This window comes from Alosa sapidissima, chromosome 23 (assembly GCF_018492685.1).
Source record: "Alosa sapidissima isolate fAloSap1 chromosome 23, fAloSap1.pri, whole genome shotgun sequence".
Taxonomy (NCBI): domain Eukaryota; kingdom Metazoa; phylum Chordata; class Actinopteri; order Clupeiformes; family Clupeidae; genus Alosa; species Alosa sapidissima.
The window spans coordinates 24,268,990-24,292,158 of NC_055979.1; the positions used below are offsets into that span (position 1 = coordinate 24,268,990).

At 40.5% G+C, this 23,169-nt stretch overlaps 1 protein-coding gene and 1 gene segment (V, D, J or C); both read left to right on the forward strand.

Moving 5' to 3' along the window:
• The first annotated feature begins 1,982 nt into the window (after positions 1-1,982).
• On the forward strand, positions 1,983-16,501 carry LOC121698400 (myosin heavy chain, fast skeletal muscle-like). Its single transcript, XM_042080487.1, has 40 exons — positions 1,983-2,019; positions 2,185-2,231; positions 4,634-4,849; positions 4,957-5,100; positions 5,186-5,342; positions 5,444-5,471; positions 5,612-5,732; positions 5,978-6,070; positions 6,334-6,397; positions 6,482-6,580; positions 6,663-6,766; positions 6,848-6,986; positions 7,518-7,636; positions 7,797-7,946; positions 8,041-8,211; positions 8,301-8,601; positions 8,764-8,825; positions 8,911-8,998; positions 9,087-9,204; positions 9,304-9,427; positions 9,532-9,668; positions 11,052-11,307; positions 11,416-11,658; positions 11,753-11,929; positions 12,016-12,161; positions 12,261-12,351; positions 12,438-12,827; positions 12,917-13,162; positions 13,257-13,453; positions 13,565-13,748; positions 13,829-13,994; positions 14,082-14,206; positions 14,298-14,606; positions 14,760-14,963; positions 15,076-15,201; positions 15,299-15,469; positions 15,554-15,658; positions 15,734-15,829; positions 16,157-16,288; positions 16,378-16,501. The coding sequence occupies exons 3-40, from the start codon at positions 4,646-4,648 to the stop codon at positions 16,396-16,398; spliced, it is 5,808 nt and encodes a 1,935-aa protein (XP_041936421.1). The 5' UTR covers positions 1,983-2,019; positions 2,185-2,231; positions 4,634-4,645; the 3' UTR covers positions 16,399-16,501.
• Positions 16,502-21,050: 4,549 nt separating this feature from the next.
• Positions 21,051-21,828, forward strand: LOC121698407. The segment is given in 2 exon segments: positions 21,051-21,208; positions 21,345-21,828. Coding segments are annotated over 2 exon segments (465 nt in total).
• Positions 21,829-23,169: the final 1,341 nt, after the last annotated feature.

A 23,169-nucleotide genomic window follows, 5' to 3' on the forward strand; every position in this document is an offset into this window, starting at 1 on the left:
CAGGCGGCCATTTTGGGTCCAATGTCCAGGATGTTATGTAGCTGAGGGTGGAGGGGGGAGAGGAGGGAGAGAGTTCAGCATCCTTACGGCTTGGTGTATGAAGCTGTTGGTGAGTCTGGTAGTAAAGATGTGAAGAACTATGTAGCATGGAGTCTGGATGTATGTCCATGGAGTCTGGATGTAAAGATGTGAAGAACTATGTAGCATGTTGAGCTATTAGGCATTAATGAGAAATGAGTCAGCGTATCTGTGAGGCTAATAAGATGGCTTACGGTGTCATTCCTCTCATAGCCACAAGGGCTACATGTGATTCGTGTACTGGTTAGCTATGTAGCTGAATGTATATGTTGAACTGACCCCCCTGTGTATTACTAATTTGAATACCAAGTAAAGTGAAGTAACCTCAGACTGACTCCTGTGAAATATGCTCTGACCGGCATACCGTGGCGAACATCATTCCCACCATTGAAGCTATACAGTCCTACCTAAACCACGCCTACAACATGTAGTGTAAATGTAATGTGTGGGCCATTGGCGACCATTTTGTAGAGTGAGCCCTTTTTTAAGAGATGTGAATACATGTAGCTAAGTATAACATGAGGAAAAAAGGGTGGAATGTCTGCACACTTGCTCCCATCAGGATTTTTTAATGACTTTCACCAGCGTTACGTTTCGAGTTTACGCTCTTCATGAGACTTAAAAGCTAAAATCTATGTATTAATTGAACACCATTGGCAAGATCAGACTGACGAGTCAGCTCAATGCATAAACATGATAACTAGAGAGTGAGAGTGAGGAGAATCGTGAATGGGTGGCCCTACAGAGTGCTGAGGAGCCAGAACAGCCAGGAATGGAGTGCGAGAAGGAGCCGAAACTGGAGCCTGGCGAGGAACCAGAACGGGCGCCAAGGCTGTCACTCAAGGGCATCTAGAGGGTCTCACACCTTTAGTGTCCCACTCCTCGTCCGTCAACCACTCATCCTCTGGCACAGGAAGAACGGGAACCACCTCACGAACTGGAACCACCACAAGTGTGTTGTTGAGCAAATTTGACTTGATGAAGACTTCTTAAAATCAGTCAATATAAGATTAATAACACTTGGTTAGATTTATTTTTTGCAATGTAAGCTGAGTCAGTTTCCAACACACTGGGATGATACAATCGCCTTCAAACTGAACGGAACATAATACACAGTCTAATAATAAATATATATGACAGCATGGTGTTTCAACAATGATGGAAGCTGGTTCAGGCTTGTTTCTTATTATTTGTGATACCTAATTTTAAGCTTTAATTTCTTAACTGTATTGTCCATTTTGCACTTTTGGTAGTGCAGTGTGTCCAGGCATCTATGGAGCTTTAGAAGAAATCCGTCACCAAACACCAGCAATAAAACTGCTGAGCTCTTCACTTTTGGAATATTGCCCTAAAAGTTACTATTTAAATCACTGCCAAAGCAAAACTTGCTACTTATGTGTGGCATAAATAGAATGCAGCACATTAATATGTGATGGATATATTATTTATATGCAATTAATTTCAGGAAGCCAACATGGGAATGAGAAACAAAATTTAGTAAACTGATTCACAAACCAATGAAAACTCACACAAAGTTGCCGGACACATAAATACAAACAAGAAAGCCCTTGGCCATAAAAGTAAAAATGCATAGACAAACAGTCGTATGGGGCAGACATTGCTCTATAATTGTGCTATATGATAACAATTGCATTTGTAGAACACTGGCATCAAAGTATATGCCAACTGTTCTGTTGATAAAACATATTCATGGGCAACACTGCTCAATGAGCCGCTTCCATTAACTTATTATTCATATTTTTTCTGCTCAGTTAAAAATAACCACAGATTTGTATCATAATGAGCATATCAAATGTTTCCAAACACATCAATCAAACACATCTTGCCTTATTAGAGATCTGCTTAGTTGACAGAAAAGGGTCAATAAAAGGGCCTGCTTGGAGTATGGGAGGGCTGCAGAAAGGGGGGTTCCAGTGCACAGTAAGTCTTTCACAGACACAGACACCGAAAGGAGGTGGCTCCTATTAGAGAATGTGTCATCTCTACTAATACACTTTTACTAACAATTACTAAATTACATTTTTTGATATACTAAAATACTTGTATTTGTATTTTTATTTTTATTTATTTTTAAATTATTTTTAGATATTCATAACAACTGTGGAAATTTCATCTTCTTTTGGAAGGAAAAGGTAAGGTACATCTGATTTACAATACATCTGATTTATCTGAACAGCTAAACAATTAAAACAAGCTACTTGCATTCTAGTAAAGTAAATATTTCGGGGAGCATTAAAGATTATTGCTATGGCACAGTTGTAGCTCCTTTCAATGTCTTATTTGTATAGACACATGCAATCTTTGCAGACAGTGTCCAATATGCCTACTACACCATTAATTACCTAATATCACAGGACAGACTTAAACAGGGAAATGGAAAACTTGGAAAAGTTACATCATCATCAGAGTCAATTAACCCTGTGCCGCATGGTCACTACAGTGGACAGCTATTCAAAAGCCATTTCCCTGTAAATGTATGGGTTGCAGTGGTGTAACTGCATATCAGCCACTTCAGTAGACACTACTGCTTAAAGGAGAAGTTCGGCGTGATATTGACCTAAAGTGTGTTGAAACATGATGCCGAGTGTGAACTTCCAGTTGCAGCAACTGGAATCCATGCATTTCCACGGAATTATTTTTGGAATCTGATCCCTTATTATACCTGTTCATTCGTACTCGTCGCTCGACTTATCATGACTAAATTCAAGATGGCTGCGAACGGTAAACTTCCTGAGGGTACGGTCTGTATAGACCGTCTTGTAAATAAACTACCAGTGCTTTTTCAAAGTTCTCAATGTCTCTTTTTAAATGTCAGGGCCCTCGGACGTCTACCAATGAAGTGTGGAGCTACTTTGAGCCTCGTAAATGGTGTAAAACAGTGATTTATTTGCATGGCTAGCCCGATGCCCGAGGCACCCCCATTGAAAACCTGTTGGTAGCATCGGCTAACTAGCGCCAGATTTCGGAGTGCAGGGGACAAGCCGAGATGAGCTATGAGACAAAAGTTCACACTCGGTATCATGTTTCAACACACTTTAGGTCAATATCACACCAAACTTCTCCTTTAACACCATAGCCTTCCTCCCAATGGTGAGCAGTTGTAACTGCAATTGTAATACCAAAAACCCAAGATGACACAAAAATCTAAATATGTTGACCTCCCATGTTAAAAGTAACATCTAGTTAGTATTAGAACTGATTTATTTTTAAGCTGTAAATATTGATTAACAATGTATCCACTACATTGGACATCATGCATTACTAGCTTGGCTATTGCATGTTAAAATAAATGATTGCGTTTTAAGGGGGAAGACATAAAATGTATTAAAGCATTTGAGAACACATAAACTTGAAAGCTGACTCCATAGATAAGACTTTTTGCAATTGCTGTTGTCCATGACCTGGTCCAAGGCAAACCGTTTTAACATTTAAAGATATGGCAAGCCATCTGCACTGGATGAACTTGAAAGTAGAGGAAAGATTGATTAGGCTACTTACCATTGTGTGTGCATCCATGGTAAGCCGTTTAAACCTTTAAAACTATGGCAAGCCATCTGCAATTAGAATGATGCCCAGAAGCAATAAAACTAGATATTGATAATAAACTAAATATATGCCCGTGTTGAAGTATTTCAATTCCCAGCACTAGCAGGCATTTTAACAGCAACTATGCAAAAAACATTAGGCTACCTCCAGTCAGAGCAGCTTAATTAGCAATAACAGCAGAGATATGTTTGTCACCTTTTATATTTATGTTTGAGCTTCAGATTCATTGTGATGCTATGGGCCTCATGCATATGAAAGAGTAATGTTATTATGTAGTTCGAAAGTTATCAGAACATACCGTGAAACAAAGTTTCACATTGCTGATAATATTTCAAATAGATGCCAGTTAGCGCATTAGCAAGTTTTTGTGTAAACTAGGCTGTTGGTGTTGTTTCATAGACTTTTGCTTGTGTGTAGTTATTTTCTAGATTTTGACAAGAGCTTGTGATAGCATGGGCTCACGCAAGCTGTCAAACACAGTCCACTAGCCTATGTGGTGCACCCCTCTACTTTAAGGTTATATCTTGATGTGTTTATCAACACACTGTATAGAACTTACTGTAACTGTATAGGATGTGGTGCTATCAGAGCAAGATGTTACAGATGGCGCATGAAAAAAGATTGACCTATTTACCACATTGCTATTCAATGTCATTACTACCGTCTGCTGTACAGCCAACCCTATTCAATGTGTAAATTAGTATAATGGGGGATGGGGTTAGATTTCAGGACAATAATGCAATAAATAAATTGGTTCCACTATTATTTAGATATCAAAGGACTGTTTTGTATTTTACTTTTTAATGAATTGCGGTTTGAGTACCCTATGTACATTGATGAGCTCCATATGAGGCCTGACAAACAACTGTGGTTTTGTCCCCTAATGACTGTCAACCACTTAATTTACAGTACCGTGTCTGTACATGTCTGATTGTGCAAAGTATTTTATGTTGAAACTGTTTGCTCTTCATGTTTATGATTAATGCAGTAACCAGCAACCATGGGGGACAGTGATATGGCCACCTATGGCAAAGCTGCCATCTACCTTCGTAAGCCTGAGAGGGAGAGAATGGAGGCCCAAAGCAAACCCTTTGATGCAAAGAGTGCTTGCTTTGTGGTTGATAAAGAGGAGTTGTACGTCAAGGGTACAATTAAAAAGAAGGAAGGCGGCAAAGTCGTTGTTGAAACGCTTGAAACCAAGGAGGTACTTTAGCAAGGATGTTGAAATTGTTCTGATGTTAAAATGACATTTTCACAGAAAGTTTCTTGAATAGATCTCTTTGTTAAAGCTGTTTTCTACATTGGTTTTAGGAAAAGACAGTGAAGGAAGACGAAGTCTTCCCCTTGAATCCTCCCAAATACGACAAAATTGAGGACATGGCCATGATGACCCACCTCAATGAAGCCTCTGTCCTGTATAACCTCAAAGAGCGTTATGCAGCATGGATGATCTATGTAAGATAACACTTTTAAACAAATTAAGAAAATAAAATGAATTTGAAAAGCTGAAAAAACTATTTTCTTTATTTCTTCATTCTAGACCTACTCTGGACTTTTCTGTGTCACTGTGAACCCCTACAAGTGGCTCCCAGTGTACGACACAGAAGTGGTGAATGCCTACAGAGGCAAGAAGCGTGTGGAGGCCCCGCCCCACATCTTCTCTGTCTCTGACAATGCATTTCAGTTCATGCTCCAAGGTATGCTTTCAGTTTTAAATCCATCACTGAATAATACATTATATATTTGATTAATTTATGTAAAATTAACCATTCATGTCAATCTCTATTTTGCCCCACAGACAGAGAGAATCAGTCTGTCCTGATCACGTAAGTGTCCATGCATCGGTTAAAACGTTATATATTTTACATTATTAAAAGGCTAAACCTTTACATTATCTTCTGTATACTCTTCTGGTACACTCTGTAATTGTGATATAGAAAATTGCAATGTCTTCTGTTTAATACAGCGGAGAATCTGGTGCTGGCAAGACTGTAAACACCAAACGTGTCATCCAGTACTTTGCAACAATTGCAGTGTCTGGTGGTAAGAAGACAGAGGCACCAGCCGGCAGCAGTGGAAAAATTAAGGTATAAGACCCCTTGCATATTTATAGACCCTTTCAAGAGAGTTCCATTATCAGCATCATAGTTGGCCCCACAAGGCTTCCGTTTTAACATTCTATATGTTATCTTAATACAGAGGAAGTAGATTAGGAACCAAATAGAACGTTCAAGCATTGTTTTTGTTTTTATTGTTGAAAGGGTCTATAGGCTAATTATCACATACCAACACAGACAGTAACTTCAATGACAATATATCTATTGACTTGCAGGGCTCTCTTGAAGACCAGATTATTGCCGCAAACCCACTGCTGGAGGCTTATGGTAATGCAAAGACTGTGAGGAATGACAACTCTTCACGTTTCGTAAGTTTAGTGTCTCATCTAATCTCTTACATGTTTTTTTCTTTTTTTTTCGTTTTTAGATAGAATCGACTTTTTAGGGTTTTTCTTTTAACTCAAACTTATCATGCAGTATTTATTGTTACTCTTAGGTCTATTACTGAGTATTTGAATATTTATTGAATGCTTGAATATTTCAAGCATTCAATAAATGTAAGTGTAACCTGCTTTGGTGAAAAGCATGAGCTAAATGAAAACATGTTATATCAAAATGTAATCTCAAACAGGGAAAATTCATCAGAATTCACTTTGCCACATCTGGAAAACTGGCTAGCGCTGATATTGAGACTTGTAAGTATAATTGTTCCAAGTAGGAATGTTCTTTTATTGCCTTAAATGTATCAAATGAAAATGCATCCTTCTCTGCGTAAAAAGACCTGCTGGAGAAGTCTAGAGTGTCATTCCAGCTTCCTGATGAGAGAGGCTACCACATCTTCTTCCAGATGATGACCAACCACAAGCCTGAAATTATAGGTACGGTTAATATATTCACCAAACGTTCAAAAATCAATAAATGTAATTCTGAAGTTGTAAAATTATTTTCTAATCCCGACAGAAATGTGCCTCATCACTTCCAACCCTTATGACTTCCCAATGTGCAGTCAGGGTCAGATCGCTGTAGCGAGCATTGATGACAAAGAGGAGTTGGATGCCACAGATGTAAGTTTTCCCATAATGGGTTTTCCCCTCTTCAATTTCTTGAAGATACCTGTAAAATAATCAAATCATTTATCATTCTAGGATGCCATTGACATCCTGGGTTTCACTCCAGATGAGAAAGTCACCATTTACAAGCTGACTGGTGCTGTGCTCCATCATGGCAACATGAAATTCAAGCAGAAGCAGCGTGAGGAGCAGGCTGAGCCTGATGGCAATGAGGGTAGGTTACAACACTCTACTCAATCAGTCAGGTCTAGTAATAACGACAAGGTACTCTTAGTCATTGAGGTAATTTTATTATGTTAATTTAAAGTTAAATATGACTGATATCTAGTAAACACTTTTATCAAAAATGACAAACTGGCAGATTCGGAAAGTGGACCCGGGACGACTGATTGTCAAACAGTAACGTTAACGATGCTACACCATGTACAAAATTGTCATACCACCATGTTATTTGTATCAACATATGTATATTCATGTATGTATACTCATGTTCTAAATTTCACTCTGGATCTATCTACATTTAAAGACAAACATTTACAAAACAATGGTCACTCAGACAACTTTATGTTTTTGTGAGCCATATAGCCTTTAACTTAACACTATTTTGGACAAACGTTAATATTTAGGGAGAGGAGACTGAGGTGGACAAACTTGTTTCATATGTTGTCCCAAATTTGTTTGGAGTGTAGAGTATGACATTTGTCGCTATAAATTTCAAATCACTAAAATGCTTCACTTTTTTTAGATGCTGACAAAATCTCTTACCTCTTGGGCCTGAACTCCGCTGACATGCTAAAGGCTCTGTGCTACCCAAGAGTGAAAGTCGGAAATGAGTATGTCACCAAGGGTCAGACTGTGGCACAGGTATTATTTTAATCACTAAAAAGTTCACTTAAGATCACAAATCACTTGGCAGTATTTGGACAGAATTACTAGTAGTAAAATGACCTGCTTTTATCCTATAAGCATTATACTTTTTGGTGTCTGAGCATAGGACGACCACTGCTTGAATATTCTGTTTCAGGTCAATAACTCAGTTGCGGCCTTATCCAAGTCCATCTATGAGAGGATGTTCTTGTGGATGGTCATCCGTATAAACGAGATGTTGGACACTAAACAGCCAAGACAGTTCTATATCGGTGTGCTGGATATTGCTGGCTTTGAGATTTTTGATGTAAGCATGAGTTAACACCATTTTTCACTCACACCACAATGTAGTATAGTTTCAATAGGGGACATTCATATTACAAACTATTTTTCAATCACAGTACAACAGCATGGAACAGCTATGCATCAACTTCACCAATGAGAAACTGCAACAGTTCTTCAACCACACCATGTTCGTTCTGGAGCAAGAGGAATACAAGAAAGAAGGCATTGTATGGGAGTTCATTGACTTCGGCATGGACTTAGCTGCTTGCATTGAGCTCATTGAGAAGGTCAGTTTTAATCAGTCAAATGAGCCAAGTGCTAGATTTGTATTGTTTTATAATATCCACTTTTAAAACTAAGCTCATTTTTCCAACAGCCTATGGGAATCTTTGCCATCCTTGAAGAGGAGTGCATGTTCCCCAAGGCTTCTGACATCACTTTTAAGAACAAGCTGTATGACCAGCATCTTGGTAAAAATAAGGCCTTTGAGAAGCCCAAGCCCAAAAAGGGCAAGCCTGAGGCCCACTTCTCCATGGTGCACTATGCCGGCACTGTGGACTACAATGTTACAGGGTGGCTGGACAAGAACAAGGATCCACTGAACGATTCTGTTGTGCAGCTGTACCAGAAGTCGGGAGTAAAACTCCTGCCTGTCTTGTACCCACCTGTTGTTGAGGGTAACAAAACACCTATACAAGTCTACAAGCTAATGCAGAAATATCCCATTTATGAAATTATATATATATATATATATATATATATATATATATATATATATATATATATATATATATATATATATATATATAATTTAATTATTGAATAATGTTTGTCAACAGAGAGTGGTGGTAAGAAGAAGAAGAAGGGTGGCTCCATGATGACTGTGTCATCACAGTTCAGGGTGTGTATATTAAAACAATAACAAACAAATCAATCATCTAAAAGAAAGGTGAGGGCATGTTTTGATTGCATTCTTATCTCAACAGGAGAACTTGGGCAAACTGATGACCAACTTGAGGAGCACCCATCCTCACTTTGTGCGTTGCCTGATTCCAAATGAAATTAAGAAACCAGGTAAAGGGCGTTTGGTAGTCAATAAAGATGTGTGCATTGTTCATGTATTACATTGAGAACAGAAGATCTCATGACATGTATTTGACAGGTTATATGCAGAACTTCCTGGTCATCCACCAGCTCAGGTGCAATGGTGTGCTGGAGGGTATCAGAATCTGCAGAAAGGGTTTCCCAAGCAGGATCCTTTATGGTGACTTCAAACAAAGGTGAACATAGAAAGCCAATGAAGTATTACACATATTCAATACTGCATGTAGAGAGGGAAAAACTAATGCGCTATATGGACATTTATTTATTCTGTCCAGATACAAAGTGCTAAATGCCAGTGTCATCCCTGAAGGCCAGTTCATTGATAACAAGAAGGCTGCTGAGAAGCTCTTGGGATCCATTGATGTTGATCACACGCAATACATGTTTGGACACACAAAGGTAGATAGGTTTCATGCAATCTATAATCTGTATCTCATGAGTACAAACTACAGCACAGCTTTTTCTGTGTCAGATAGATGCTTATATTTTCATTCATCCCTCAGGTGTTCTTCAAAGCTGGTCTGCTGGGTGACCTTGAGGAGATGCGAGATGAGAAACTGGTAACCCTGGTCACAATGACTCAGGCTCTCTGCCGTGCATACCTGATGAGAAGGGAGTTTTCAAAGATGATGGAAAGGAGGTAAGTCTGAAAGACTGCTATAGTATTAGGCCTATATTAATTGTATAGTCCGCCTCGGTATCCCTCTCAATTGATTGTGCATTGCTATTTGCTAAATGAAATGTATTTCTCAAAAATATGTCTGAGAAGATCCTATTACACTTTCTACTAGGGATGTAACAGTATTGTCAATTTCACAAAAGTGTCTCGATATCGTCATGGACATGTGACGGTATCAAACGATAAGTCTTCTGGGTAAAAAACTGTGTAGTTTCAGCTGCCGTGCAGCAGAATGAAGGGAAAATGAAAATTACAGAGACCATCGTCCTATGTGTGTCTATTATCCTTTGCGCTCTGCTCGCCGGTTGCCTCTACAGATCTAGGCCTACAGCAAAAATGGTAGATGGCAGTGTTGTCGAGACAATATAAAGAGCATGAACACAAGGGTTTCAAGTGTCAAGTGTTTCTCATGCTGTTCTTTCATCTGCGCCTCCTCCGGTCTATATTTGATTAGACCTGTTATAAGAGTTGAGCTGACGGGATCTGTCCATTTTCATCACGCTATGGTTATTGTATTTAGCAGACACTTTTGTCCAAAGTGACATACAAATAAGAACAATACAATAGTTAAAATGAATGGTAAACTATTTACAAAGTTGGTAAGACATGTACAGGCTACACACACACACATCCACACAGACAACTATACAGTGCCTTCAAAGGAGAGTTTGAATTCACAGATATTTTATGTATCAACCGAACAATTAAACTTGTCTATGAACGCACCATTAGGCTACTTTCTGTCTAATGTAAGATATTGGTGTTGTAGTTCATAGAAAAACGGAGTCAGGGTGAAACATACAGTAGTAGCCAAAAAAAATGTAGAACTGCGAAGGAAATCAGTGATCTGGTAGTAAATGATCTGGTAGTAAATGGTTTTTATTTTCCGAGTCTTAATTTGCCTTTTTTTTAAATATCACAATCAATATTTTACCATTGATTTGTTACCGAGGTATCGTATTGAGAGATTTATATTGTTACATCTCTGCAGTATTGCAATACATATTGTAACTTGGAGAGTGAAGGATCACCGCACACTGGTGGGATTTCTTTGCTGATGGGCGAAACGCGTTGTTCACTACTAAATAAAATCAGCAAAGAAATCCCACCAGTGTGCGGTGATCCTTCACTCTCCTGTCTATCAATTGATGACTGCACCTCACCAGCACCTGGAAGGCTGTGCACGGGAATTTCACATATTGTAACTTGTTAACTTGGACTTGTTATTGGGGTATTATCGCATTGTAAGATTTTGTTATATGCTAGTTACATCCCTACTCTATACAATTCATGTAATTATACAACCTATATTTAAGGCTACATTTTACCACCCTTCTTGTGTAGGGAGTCTGTCTACACCATCCAGTACAATATACGCTCATTCATGAATGTCAAGCACTGGCCTTGGATGAAGGTTTACTACAAGATCAAGCCTCTGCTGAAGAGTGCTGAAACTGAGAAGGAGCTGGCCAACATGAAGGAAAACTATGAGAAACTCAAAGTGGACTGTGCAAAGGCATTAGCCAGGAAGAAGGAGCTAGAGGAGAAGATGGTGTCTCTGGTGCAAGAGAGGAATGACCTGGCGCTGCAAGTGTCATCTGTAAGTGTATAGTGTACCATTTCAATATTCACAACCACTACCCAGTCTCAGCATTGTGATTTCAATACAAATGATATATTGTCATGCTTTCATCTTATTTTACAATAGGGAAGTGAGGGTCTGGAAGATGCTGAGGAGAGGTGTGAGGGTCTTATCAAAAGTAAGATCCAGCTTGAGGCCAAGCTCAAAGAGACAACCGAGAGACTGGAGGATGAAGAGGAAATCAATGCTGAGCTGACTGCCAAGAAGAGGAAGCTGGAGGATGAGTGCTCTGAGCTCAAAAAGGACATTGATGATCTGGAGCTGACCTTGGCCAAAGTGGAGAAGGAGAAACATGCCACCGAGAACAAGGTTGGGATTTATAAAGAGGCAATCAATGTAGTCTGTCGGAAATAAAGTATTTTATTTACACTCTTCACTAATGTCAAACTTGTTCTATGTGCAGGTCAAGAACCTAACTGAAGAGATGGCCTCTCAGGATGAGTCCCTTGCTAAGCTGACAAAGGAGAAGAAAGCCCTCCAAGAGGCCCACCAGCAGACTCTTGATGATCTTCAAGCAGAGGAAGACAAAGTCAACACTCTGACCAAATCAAAGACTAAGCTTGAACAGCAAGTGGATGATGTAAGTACAAAAATCAACCTTTGACAACTTCTCACACTGAAATTTGACCATTTACCACATACTCACCTCACACTTCAAATTGGCAGCTTGAGGGTTCTCTGGAGCAAGAAAAGAAGCTCCGTATGGACCTTGAGAGAGCCAAGCGAAAGCTTGAGGGTGACCTGAAGCTGGCCCAGGAGACCATAATGGATCTGGAGAATGACAAGCAGCAGTCTGATGAGAAGATAAAGAAGTAAAGGCATTATATATTGCAAAATATCACTGTTCAATTCCCATGTGTGCAGCCAACTTCAGATTACTCTTTCTTTTCATCAATCTCTTTTTTAATCAGGAAGGACTTCGAAACAAGTCAACTTCTTAGTAAGATTGAAGATGAACAATCACTTGGTGCTCAGCTGCAGAAGAAGATCAAGGAGCTTCAGGTTTAATTATTCTCCACCAACTCAAACTTTGAGCGTTATTGCAATTTTCTGTCTTACTAATAAAATATAATATTTTTTTTCAATAGGCCCGCATTGAGGAACTGGAGGAAGAGATTGAGTCTGAGCGTGCAGCTCGTGCCAAGATTGAGAAGCAGAGAGCTGATCTCTCCAGGGAACTTGAAGAGATTAGTGAAAGGCTTGAGGAAGCTGGTGGTGCCACTGCTGCTCAAATTGAGATGAGCAAAAAGCGTGAGGCTGAGTTCCAGAAGTTGCGTCGTGACCTTGAAGAGTCCACCCTGCAGCACGAAGCCACTGCGTCAGCTCTCCGCAAGAAGCAGGCCGACACCGTGGCTGAGCTGGGAGAGCAAATTGACAATCTCCAACGTGTCAAGCAGAAGCTTGAAAAGGAGAAGAGTGAATACAAGATGGAGATTGATGATCTCTCCAGCAATATGGAGGCTGTTGCTAAATCTAAGGTTGGTGAGATGTTTACCCTCATGCTATCTTGTAAACGAATCAATAATTTCATTAACTTTTTGCTTCTAACGGACATTATCATAAACAGACAAATCTGGAGAAGATGTGCCGCACCCTTGAAGACCAACTCAGTGAAACCAAGGCCAAGAGTGATGAGGCTGCCCGTCAGGTCAATGACCTCAGTGGTCAGAGAGCAAGACTTCAGACTGAAAATGGTGAGCTTGGTCGCCAGGTTGAGGAGAAAGATGCTCTTGTGTCTCAACTGACCAGAAGCAAACAGGCCTTCACTCAGCAAGTTGAGGAGCTGAAGAGACTGAATGAAGAGGAAGTCAAGGTACTGATACCTATGCATGAAATGAAGAAATTGAATTACATCAATCACATTTGGGGAAATGCTTACATAATCACCCTTACTTGTTAACAAACAGGCCAAGAATGCCCTGGCTCATGCTGTTCAGTCTGCTCGCCACGACTGCGACCTTCTAAGGGAGCAGTTTGAGGAGGAGCAGGAAGCAAAGGCTGAGCTTCAACGTGGCATGTCCAAGGCCAACAGCGAGGTTGCTCAGTGGAGGAGCAAGTACGAAACTGATGCTATCCAGCGCACTGAAGAGCTTGAGGAGTCCAAGTATGTGCTAAAGATGCTAAAACACAGTTTTGGATATGGATTTTTTTCACTAAAACTTTCTTAAAAAAATCATCATATTTTGTGTCTTAAATTTGATGCTTTTTCCTTCAGAAAAAAGCTTGCCCAGCGTCTCCAGGAGGCTGAGGAGCAAATCGAGGCTGTCAACTCAAAATGTGCCTCTCTAGATAAGACCAAGCAGAGACTCCAGAGTGAGGTTGAAGACCTCATGATTGATGTGGAGAGAGCCAATGGTCTAGCTGCCAACCTTGACAAGAAGCAAAGAAACTTTGACAAGGTAATACCTCCAAAACATCATTCAGATGTGGAATGTAGGTGAATACATATAAGTCTCACAACAAAAACTGTTTCTAAAAGGTCCTGGCAGAATGGAAGCAGAAGTACGAGGAGGGTCAGGCAGAGTTGGAGGGTGCCCAGAAAGAGGCTCGTTCTCTCAGCACTGAGCTGTTCAAGATGAAGAACTCCTATGAGGAGTCTCTTGACCACCTTGAGACGCTGAAGAGGGAGAACAAGAATTTGCAACGTGAGTCAAAAACAACCCAATACATATCCCACTCAAAAAATATTTTTATGTGTTAATGTTTGCTGTAATATAACTGCATATTTGCAGAAGAGATCTCGGATCTGACTGAGCAGCTTGGTGAGACTGGAAAGAGCATCCACGAGCTTGAGAAGTCCAAGAAGACTGTAGAGACTGAGAAGTCTGAGATCCAGACAGCCCTGGAAGAGGCTGAGGTAAAAAAATCAGGATGGCTTTCCTACACAGTGAGAAATGGAAATTATGATGTTTTTTCATCATTTCAAAATTCTTCATTTTCTTGTTTAGGGAACTCTTGAGCATGAGGAGTCCAAGATTCTTCGTGTCCAACTTGAACTCAACCAGATCAAGGGTGAGGTTGACAGAAAGCTTGCAGAGAAGGATGAGGAGATGGAGCAGATCAAGAGGAATGCCCAGAGGATAGCCGACTCCATGCAGAGCACTTTGGACTCTGAGGTCAGGAGCAGAAATGATGCCCTGAGAATCAAGAAGAAGATGGAGGGAGACCTCAATGAGATGGAGATTCAGTTGAGCCATGCTAACCGCCAGGCTGCTGAGTCCCAGAAACAACTGAGAAATGTGCAGGGTCAACTCAAGGTCAGTAATGCAATAAAATAGTACAAGGATCCTATTTTACCATAATTGCTATTTGGTTAATAGTTCAAGAATGTCCATACATCAATATTATATGATTTTGTCCGAACTCTCTCTTGGTAGTATGGCACATCTTTACATGTTTTTTCTTATTAGGATGCCCAACTGCACCTTGATGATGCTGTCAGAGGACAAGAAGACGGGAAGGAGCAGGTTGCCATGGTGGAGCGCAGGAACACCCTGATGTTGGCTGAGATTGAGGAGCTCAGAGTTGCTCTGGAGCAGACAGAGAGAGGCCGCAAAGTGGCTGAACAGGAGCTGGTTGATGTCAGTGAGCGTGTTGGCCTCCTGCACTCTCAGGTGGGGATATATTTTTCTCATCAAAAAAAAGCCTGCAGTTCTTTTTTAAAAATATTTTTCACCGTATAACATATTTTAATTATTATTATTTTTAATTATTTCTGAATGTTAGAACACAAGTCTGATTAACACCAAGAAGAAGCTTGAGGCTGACTTGGTTCAGATCCAAGGTGAGGTTGATGACATCGTCCAGGAGGCTAGAAATGCTGAGGACAAGGCCAAGAAAGCCATCACTGATGTAAGCAATGTTTTGTTTTGCACCTCAGTACTGTATATTATGAGCTAAATACTGTATGTAGCTTGCGTGATCTAAAACACAATTTCCCATTATTCAGGCTGCCATGATGGCGGAGGAGCTGAAGAAGGAGCAGGACACCAGTTCTCATCTGGAGAGGATGAAGAAGAACCTGGAGATCACTGTGAAGGATCTGCAGCACCGCCTGGATGAGGCTGAGAATCTGGCCATGAAGGGTGGCAAGAAACAACTCCAGAAACTGGAGTCTAGAGTAAGTGACTAAACTTGGGTAAGATATTCAGAATGTAATAAATAAAATGAAGACATTGTGAAATGAAATCTTGCTCATGTAAAGGTTCGTGAGTTGGAAAGTGAGGTTGAGAATGAACAACGACGTGGTGTTGATGCTGTCAAGGGAGTCCGCAAATACGAGAGGAGAGTGAAGGAGCTCACCTACCAGGTACAAAGTTTCTTTCACCACTATTGAACAGCATTCATCTCGAGGAAGACAATGATTGACAGTTTTTCTTTTCAGACTGAGGAGGACAAGAAAAACGTCAGCAGACTGCAGGACCTGGTTGACAAGCTGCAGTTGAAGGTCAAATCCTACAAGAGGCAGGCTGAGGAAGCTGTAAGTAGTCTCTTGTGTCATATGTCGTGCCTTTTGTATTAATAAAAATGATAGTTTAATTTGAAGATACTGGACTAAAGAGAATAAAAGAGAAACATTTTTTGGTTCATCCAAACACCATCATAAGTTGTAATGAATGCAACAGGAAGGATGAACATCAAAACATGTTATATCTCTTAGTCCTTTCAGTCCAGTGTTTTCAAAGTAAACTTTTTAAAAGAACTGCCATCACTTGGACCCTAAATGAATCTTCATAGACACAAAAATGATTGGTTTGCTTCAGAACAGAAGCCTCTGCACTAATCAAACATATTTTCTCATTATTAGGAGGAGCAATCCAACTCCCACCTGTCTAAGTTCAGGAAGGTTCAGCATGAGCTGGAGGAGGCTGAGGAGCGTGCTGACATTGCTGAATCCCAGGTCAACAAGATGAGGGCAAAGAGCCGTGATTCTGGAAAGGTAAATCTAATTTGCCATATTTCAATGTATTAAAGGCCATCATATGTTCATACTCAATTTAATTCCTTTCCTCGATTTCTCTTTCTCAGGGCAAAGAGGCTGCAGAGTAAATCCTGTGAAATCTTCTGGCCAGTCTCTAATTTGGATTAATATCCTGATTACTGTGGCCATTCAACTCCTACATAATAAAATAATAAAAATCTCTTCAGAATATATGAGTATATTGTTTTTAATCAGAATTAATTGTGATCAGAATGTGTAACATGTTTGGACTTACCTATATGCATTTAAAATCACTTGATGATTTCCTGGTCTGTTAATATAAGGATAAAATAGGATAAAATCGACTTGTTTGCCAATAATGAATGATAACACTTTCTATGAAGGTCACTGTTATAATGAGTTATGCATACATTCATAACACCTTATGCTATCATAAGTAATTATAATAACTAGAAAGTATTTCCGAGGAACTGCGAAAGTGTGCTTGCTCAGGTGCGGTTAACCAACGGGAGCAGATAGTAAAATATGGTGCGTTGAACTAGATATAATCTAAGAATTCCAACGGTACATCATTTTTTCAAAATCAGGCGTACAGGTCAAAGTGCATTAACATACATACGAAACGCCAAAACACATTTTTGCTAGTTGCAGCGACAACTAGGTCAAAAGGCACCAAATAATATGTGTGCCCTCACAATGGAGTTCCGAGTCCCTGTACCAAGAGGTCATTCTATGTGCTTTACATAAACAAAAGCAAACAGGAATAGCTGATAAAAGCATAGAAGGGTAATAGTCAAAGAATAGTTTGAAAAGTAAAGAATAAAAAAAATATAATAAGAAAACATAAGACACACAAGGTAATAGTACATAAAAGCAATAATTAAAACAAAAAAACAACATAGAATGATTATACTAGTCAAGAACCTGGTGTACAGCAGCAAGGTCACCAAATGTATTATGTGTCCTCAGGATGGGATCCCAAGTCCATATACCTAGATTGGTTTCTATACATGAAAACGTTGCTGAGATATGAGCCTACTTCCTGTGATTATAGCGCCCCCCTAGTGGTCAAAAGACACCAAATTTATTGTGCATTGTTAAGGGTAGATGTGGTCGAGGCATTGTGAGGTGGATGTTATAGCGCTCAGAGAACTCAAGAGGAAAGATGGGTGTTTATTTTTCCCAGTTGAGGCCCAAAGACCACTTGCTGCTGTGGGGCTCTGAGTTACAGTAATCTGCCCTCGACATTCTGAAAAACACACAGATACAACAAGGTAGCAATAATATAACATTATAATTAATATACTGTTCAGTGTATTATATTGACAATGTAAATAGGAAGCCTGCATATGTTGTAATAACTATTAAATGGCTCACCTTCCACACAGAATAAAACTGCCCAGATGAGAATGATGTTGGTCATTGTTCTGGAGGATTCTGTCAACAACAGCAATAGATCTAACAGACTATAAGTTCCACATATAAACCCTCTCTGAAGCGTAAGCTGGCAATGCAAAATTGACTATGTCAATACAGCGTCTGGGTTGAACACACACGATGGAGACCACGCAAGGACTTCCCCATCTTTACAGGACATCTGTACCATGCCATGTCTGATACATTTGATGATGATTTAGAACACAGACAGAAAAACATACACTTGAATCAGTGTTGCATCAAGTGCATTTCCACCTTTTGCCAACAAAAAGCTACTTAGAGCGTTTTAAAGGGAAGAAAGGAAATGAAACTAACACATCCCTTTTCGTTGACGGTGATGGATTGATGGCTCAACAACATGGTCATGTGACAAATCAAATGGCTGTATGGTCTTATTTGTTCCAGTTGTTTCAGTCGTTATTATTTTTTTTTTTATCTTTTAATCATTCAAAAGAATGTGTAGATATTTCCCATTAGTTTTTGATACAAAAAATGGACAGAAAATATAACAAGTCTGAAACATGATTAAAGTATCAAATTCATATTAAAGTAGCTCAGCAGCAGTCAGAGGTGTTTGGGGGAGATGTGATGTTGATCAGCATGTGACTTCAGGAAAGTCATTTACATGGAGAAAGTTTGCATCAGCTGCAGATATTTTAATGTTGCAGCAGGACTTGGGCCACGCTCTGGATAGGAACGTTCTGGAACTCTGAAACATTCTGGAACTCTACCTCCCATCAGCACTCAGCAGCGATGGTGTTCATCTCACTCTCCGTCCTTCTCATCCTGTGCACTCATGGTGAACATTTATCTCCTGACTACAAGACTTTAGATATTTGTGTACATGCCAACATTTGTACTGTACATGTTGACTAACAAATTCACTTTGTGAACAGATTTAAATATGCCAATATGGTCTCGGTGCCAGAATCAGCTGTAAACGCAGTGGAAGTGTTCATTATGACTGCAGCCCAATCCCATGCATCTCCTGGTACCAACAGAAGCCTGGGGAGAAACCCAAACCCCTCATCTATGTAGTGAGCAGACGCCAACCCCATGTTCCCTCCAGATTCAGTGGCAGTGGATCTGGGAATGACTACATTCTGACCATCAGTGGAGTCCATAGAGAAGATGCAGGAGATTATTACTGCATGAGTACTCATAAAGTTGATAGCAGTACTTGGGTGTCCATACAGTGATACAGACTCGTACAAAAACCTCAACCTCTCTCAGTCAGTCAGGTGGCACAGTGAGTGTGATCTACTGCTACAGATGGAGCCCCCTGCTGGTGGACAGGTGGGAGTGCACATGGAGCAGATTCAGGTGTGAACACACTAACTACAGGAGGGGAAGAAAGAGGGATGTTTCTCTGCATTCTGTTGGTACATCCACACATAGCAGAGCGTCCTCATCATGGTGAAGCCCTAAGATGGGACCGCACCAATCAGTACGTCCACACATAGCAGAGAGCCCTCATCATGGTGAAGCCCTAAGATGGGACCGCACCAATCAGTACGTCCACACATAGCAGAGCGTCCTCATCATGGTGAAGCCCTAAGATGGGACCTCACCAATCAGTACGTCCACACATAGCAGAGCGTCCTCATCATGGTGAAGCCCTAAGATGGGACCGCACCAATCAGTACGTCCACACATAGCAGAGAGCCCTCATCATGGTGAAGCCCTAAGATGGGACCGCACCAATCAGTACGTCCACACATAGCAGAGAGCCCTCATCATGGTGAAGCCCTAAGATGGGACCGCACCAATCAGTACGTCCACACATAGCAGAGAGCCCTCATCATGGTGAAGCCCTAAGATGGGACCGCACCAATCAGTACGTCCACACATAGCAGAGCGCCCTCATCATGGTGAAGCCCTAAGATGGGAGCGCATCAATCAGAGTGAAGTCAGAACCTAATCCAGATACTAAATCTGATCCTCTTCAGGCAATATTTACTTAAACATAATTTGATTATATAGATATTGCTTATTGATTGCCTGTATACAATTGATGTACTTCTGAAACCGTGGAAGAATCCAAACAGGGACTAAAGAGAGGAAAGCTTTTGCATTTCATGTGCTTCTGTTCCCCTACAGTACATGTACAGTATGTGTTTAAAGTGAGAAGCCATTGTTGGATCTGCCATTCGGTTTTGACCTGTGTGTGTAGCCCGTGTAGCCATCAGTGACAGGTGTGCTATACTGTCATTTGACTTGAAGTCTATTTTGAATTGGTTGTTGTGTTGCAGTGTAAAATACCAACTGTAATTGTACTACCTTTGGTAAATATGAACAGCCAGTGCAATAAAATGGATCTAGTAATATAATATAAATATAATATTCTAGTAATATAATATAAATATAATATGACTGAACTATCTTTCAGATTACACTGAACATTCAATGGAAATAAAGCAAAATGTTTCTCCCACTATACTGGAAAATATATTGCTCCTACATGTTTAGAAGTCCTGTTCTACTGTATTCTCCAACCCTTTCCAAGTCAAATGAAGAATTAAATTCTTCCATGAGAAATATTTCCATGTGTGCAATCTTCCACTAAACTTCTCCGTTGGGTTTAGATGGGTGGTAATCTGGTAGGTTAAAATGGGTGGTAATCTGGTAGGTTTCGATGGGTGGTAATCTGGTACAGTAGGTCTAGATGGGTGGTAATCTGGTAGGTTTCAATCGGTGGTAATCTGGTAGGTTCAGATGGGTGGTAATCTGGTAGATGGGGGGTAATCTGGATTTTGCACTAGTGTTGCTGATGCCCTGTGATAGCAGAAGTGAGTGTGTGTCTGGTTCTCACACCCTGCTGGAGAGACTCTAAAGAGTTTCAGATGCTGCATACATTTGATGCTGAATCAAAGGGTCCTGACATGTAAACAAGTACATAAAGGCATGTGAAGCATTAAGACATGAAGTACTTAGAAACACTGTTTACTAATGTTAGATTTTAGTGGTTTTCTGTATGTCTTTGTTTAATACTGCAGAAACTGCGGGGACAGGACGTTTATTGTAAGCAGACAGAATGTTGTCACCTTACAATAGCAAATGGTGTACCTAACTAATTGTTCCCCCACAAGAGACATCTTAATTGAATAAGGCTATATCACTACCCGCTTCCCCCCCCCCCTCCAATTTGACCCCAGACATGAATGTATATTCTGGTATTATAATTAGCCAGGAGTTTCCCAGATCTTTGCTTTAGTTTCTTACCTTGGCTTCACCTTGCAACACTGTGCATGCCTGACCTCATGTCTTGAGGAGATTGTGGTGTCAGCAGCAACAACAGTGTTCAGTGGAGTGTGGCTGCTAGAGAGTCATTTGCATAGGGACGTGTTTGCATGTGCAGAGCATATTTGGTCCAGATGCTTGATGTTGGGGCAGCTGAACGCTTACAACTGATCCGTCAGCACAGACCAGCGATGGCCTTCACTGCACTCTTCCTGTGGTCTCTCGTCGTCTGCATTCAAGGTGAATTCAGAACTTTCAGTGTTGACAGATTTAGTGACCAGCAGCTCTGAAAATATTATATTATTAAATGTTTACATGTTAATTTGATAAGTAGGTACCTTCCTGAACCATATGCTGTTTTTGCCTCTTTTGTTAGATTCCATGGGACAGGTCACTCTTACGCAACCTACAACAGTGACCAGCAGTCCAGGAGGCTCAGTTAAAATCAGCTGTAAACGGACTGGAAGCATTGATTGGGACTGTTCTCCAAAATGCATCTCCTGGTACCAACAGAAGTCTGAGGAGAAACCCAAACTCCTCATCTACTCTGTGAGCAGCCTCCAGTCTGGTATTCCATCTCGGTTTAGTGGCAGTGGATCTGGGAATGACTTCAGTCTGACCATCAGTGGCGTCCAGAGTGAAGATGCAGGAGATTATTACTGCATGAGTTACCATGACATCAGAAAGGATGTCGGTGAGTTCCCACGGTGATACAGAGCCGTACAAAAACCTGCTTCAGTCAGTAGCCCCAGTGAGAGCCCTACTGCTGCAGCTGGAGCCCAGAGCAGGTGCTGAGAAGAGGGAAGTGGAGAGGAGTCACATGGACATGACACCAGGTTCCCACGCTAGTCTCTCACCACCAACACCTTACCAGGTTCCCACGCTAGTCTCTCACCACCAACACCTTACCTTTTAAACCATGCTGGAAGCACACGGACATGACACCAGGTTCCCACGCTAGTCTCTCACCACCAACACCTTACCTTTTAAACCATGCTGGAAGCACACGGACATGACACCAGGTTCCCACGCTAGTCTCTCACCACCAACACCTTACCTTTTTAACCATGCTGGAAGCACACGGACATGACACCAGGTTCCCACGCTAGTCTCTCACCACCAACACCTTACCTTTTAAACCATGCTGGAAGCACACGGACATGACACCAGGTTCCCACGCTAGTCTCTCACCACCAACACCTTACCTTTTACACCATGCTGGAAGCACACGGACATGACACCAGGTTGTCACGCTAGTCTCTCACCACCAACACCTTACCTTTTTAACCATGCTGGAAGAGGACACACACACACATGACACCAGGTTCTCACGCTAGTCTCTCACCACCAACACCTTGCCTTTTTAACCATGCTGGAAGCACACGGACATGACACCAGGTTCTCACACTATCTCACCACCAACTCCTTACCTTTTTAACCTGCTCTTATAATGTTACTGCTAACACTGCACATATCTGTCCATGTTGTTCATACTACATAGTCATATTTATAGTCTGCTCTTATAAGGTTACTGCTAATATAATGCACATATTTATATTTAATTTATATTACTGTAAACCACCTTCTGTAAAGCAACTGTATACTACTGTCTACACTGCACTTTATATCCTGCCCTGTCTATGCACCACCTTTCTATACTTTCTATACTATTGCACTTTTCTGCTTTTTTGCACTTCTGGTTAGATGCAAATAGCATTTCGTTGTCTTGTAACTTGTACTCTGCACAGTGACAATAAAGTTTAATCTAATCTAGTCTAATCTAATGCTGGAAGCACACGGACATGACACCAGGTTCTCACACTAGTCTCTCACGTACCAACATCTTACCCTTGACTTGAGGATGAAATTATTTAATTACTTAAAACTATGGAGGCCAAGAACAGCCTTGGAATTATTTTTAAATGCTGTTATCTCAAGATCACAAGTTAATTATTTTTGTTAAATTCATGAGCTTTTTTCTTGTCATAATAATTGAATTTATTTAACTATCTTCAGAAAAGGCCAATTTCTAGATCCAAGATCACAACAAAATCATTTATCAGGAGAAATGCTGATATCCACTGCTGTTGGCTCTTGCTGCCTCTAAAGATTTGCTGCTGTGTTTGACTTTGTGTCTGTAAACTTGATTTAGTGTCTTGTTTGGTTTGTAAAGGAGTTGTAGTAAAGGTCTGTTTCTACTG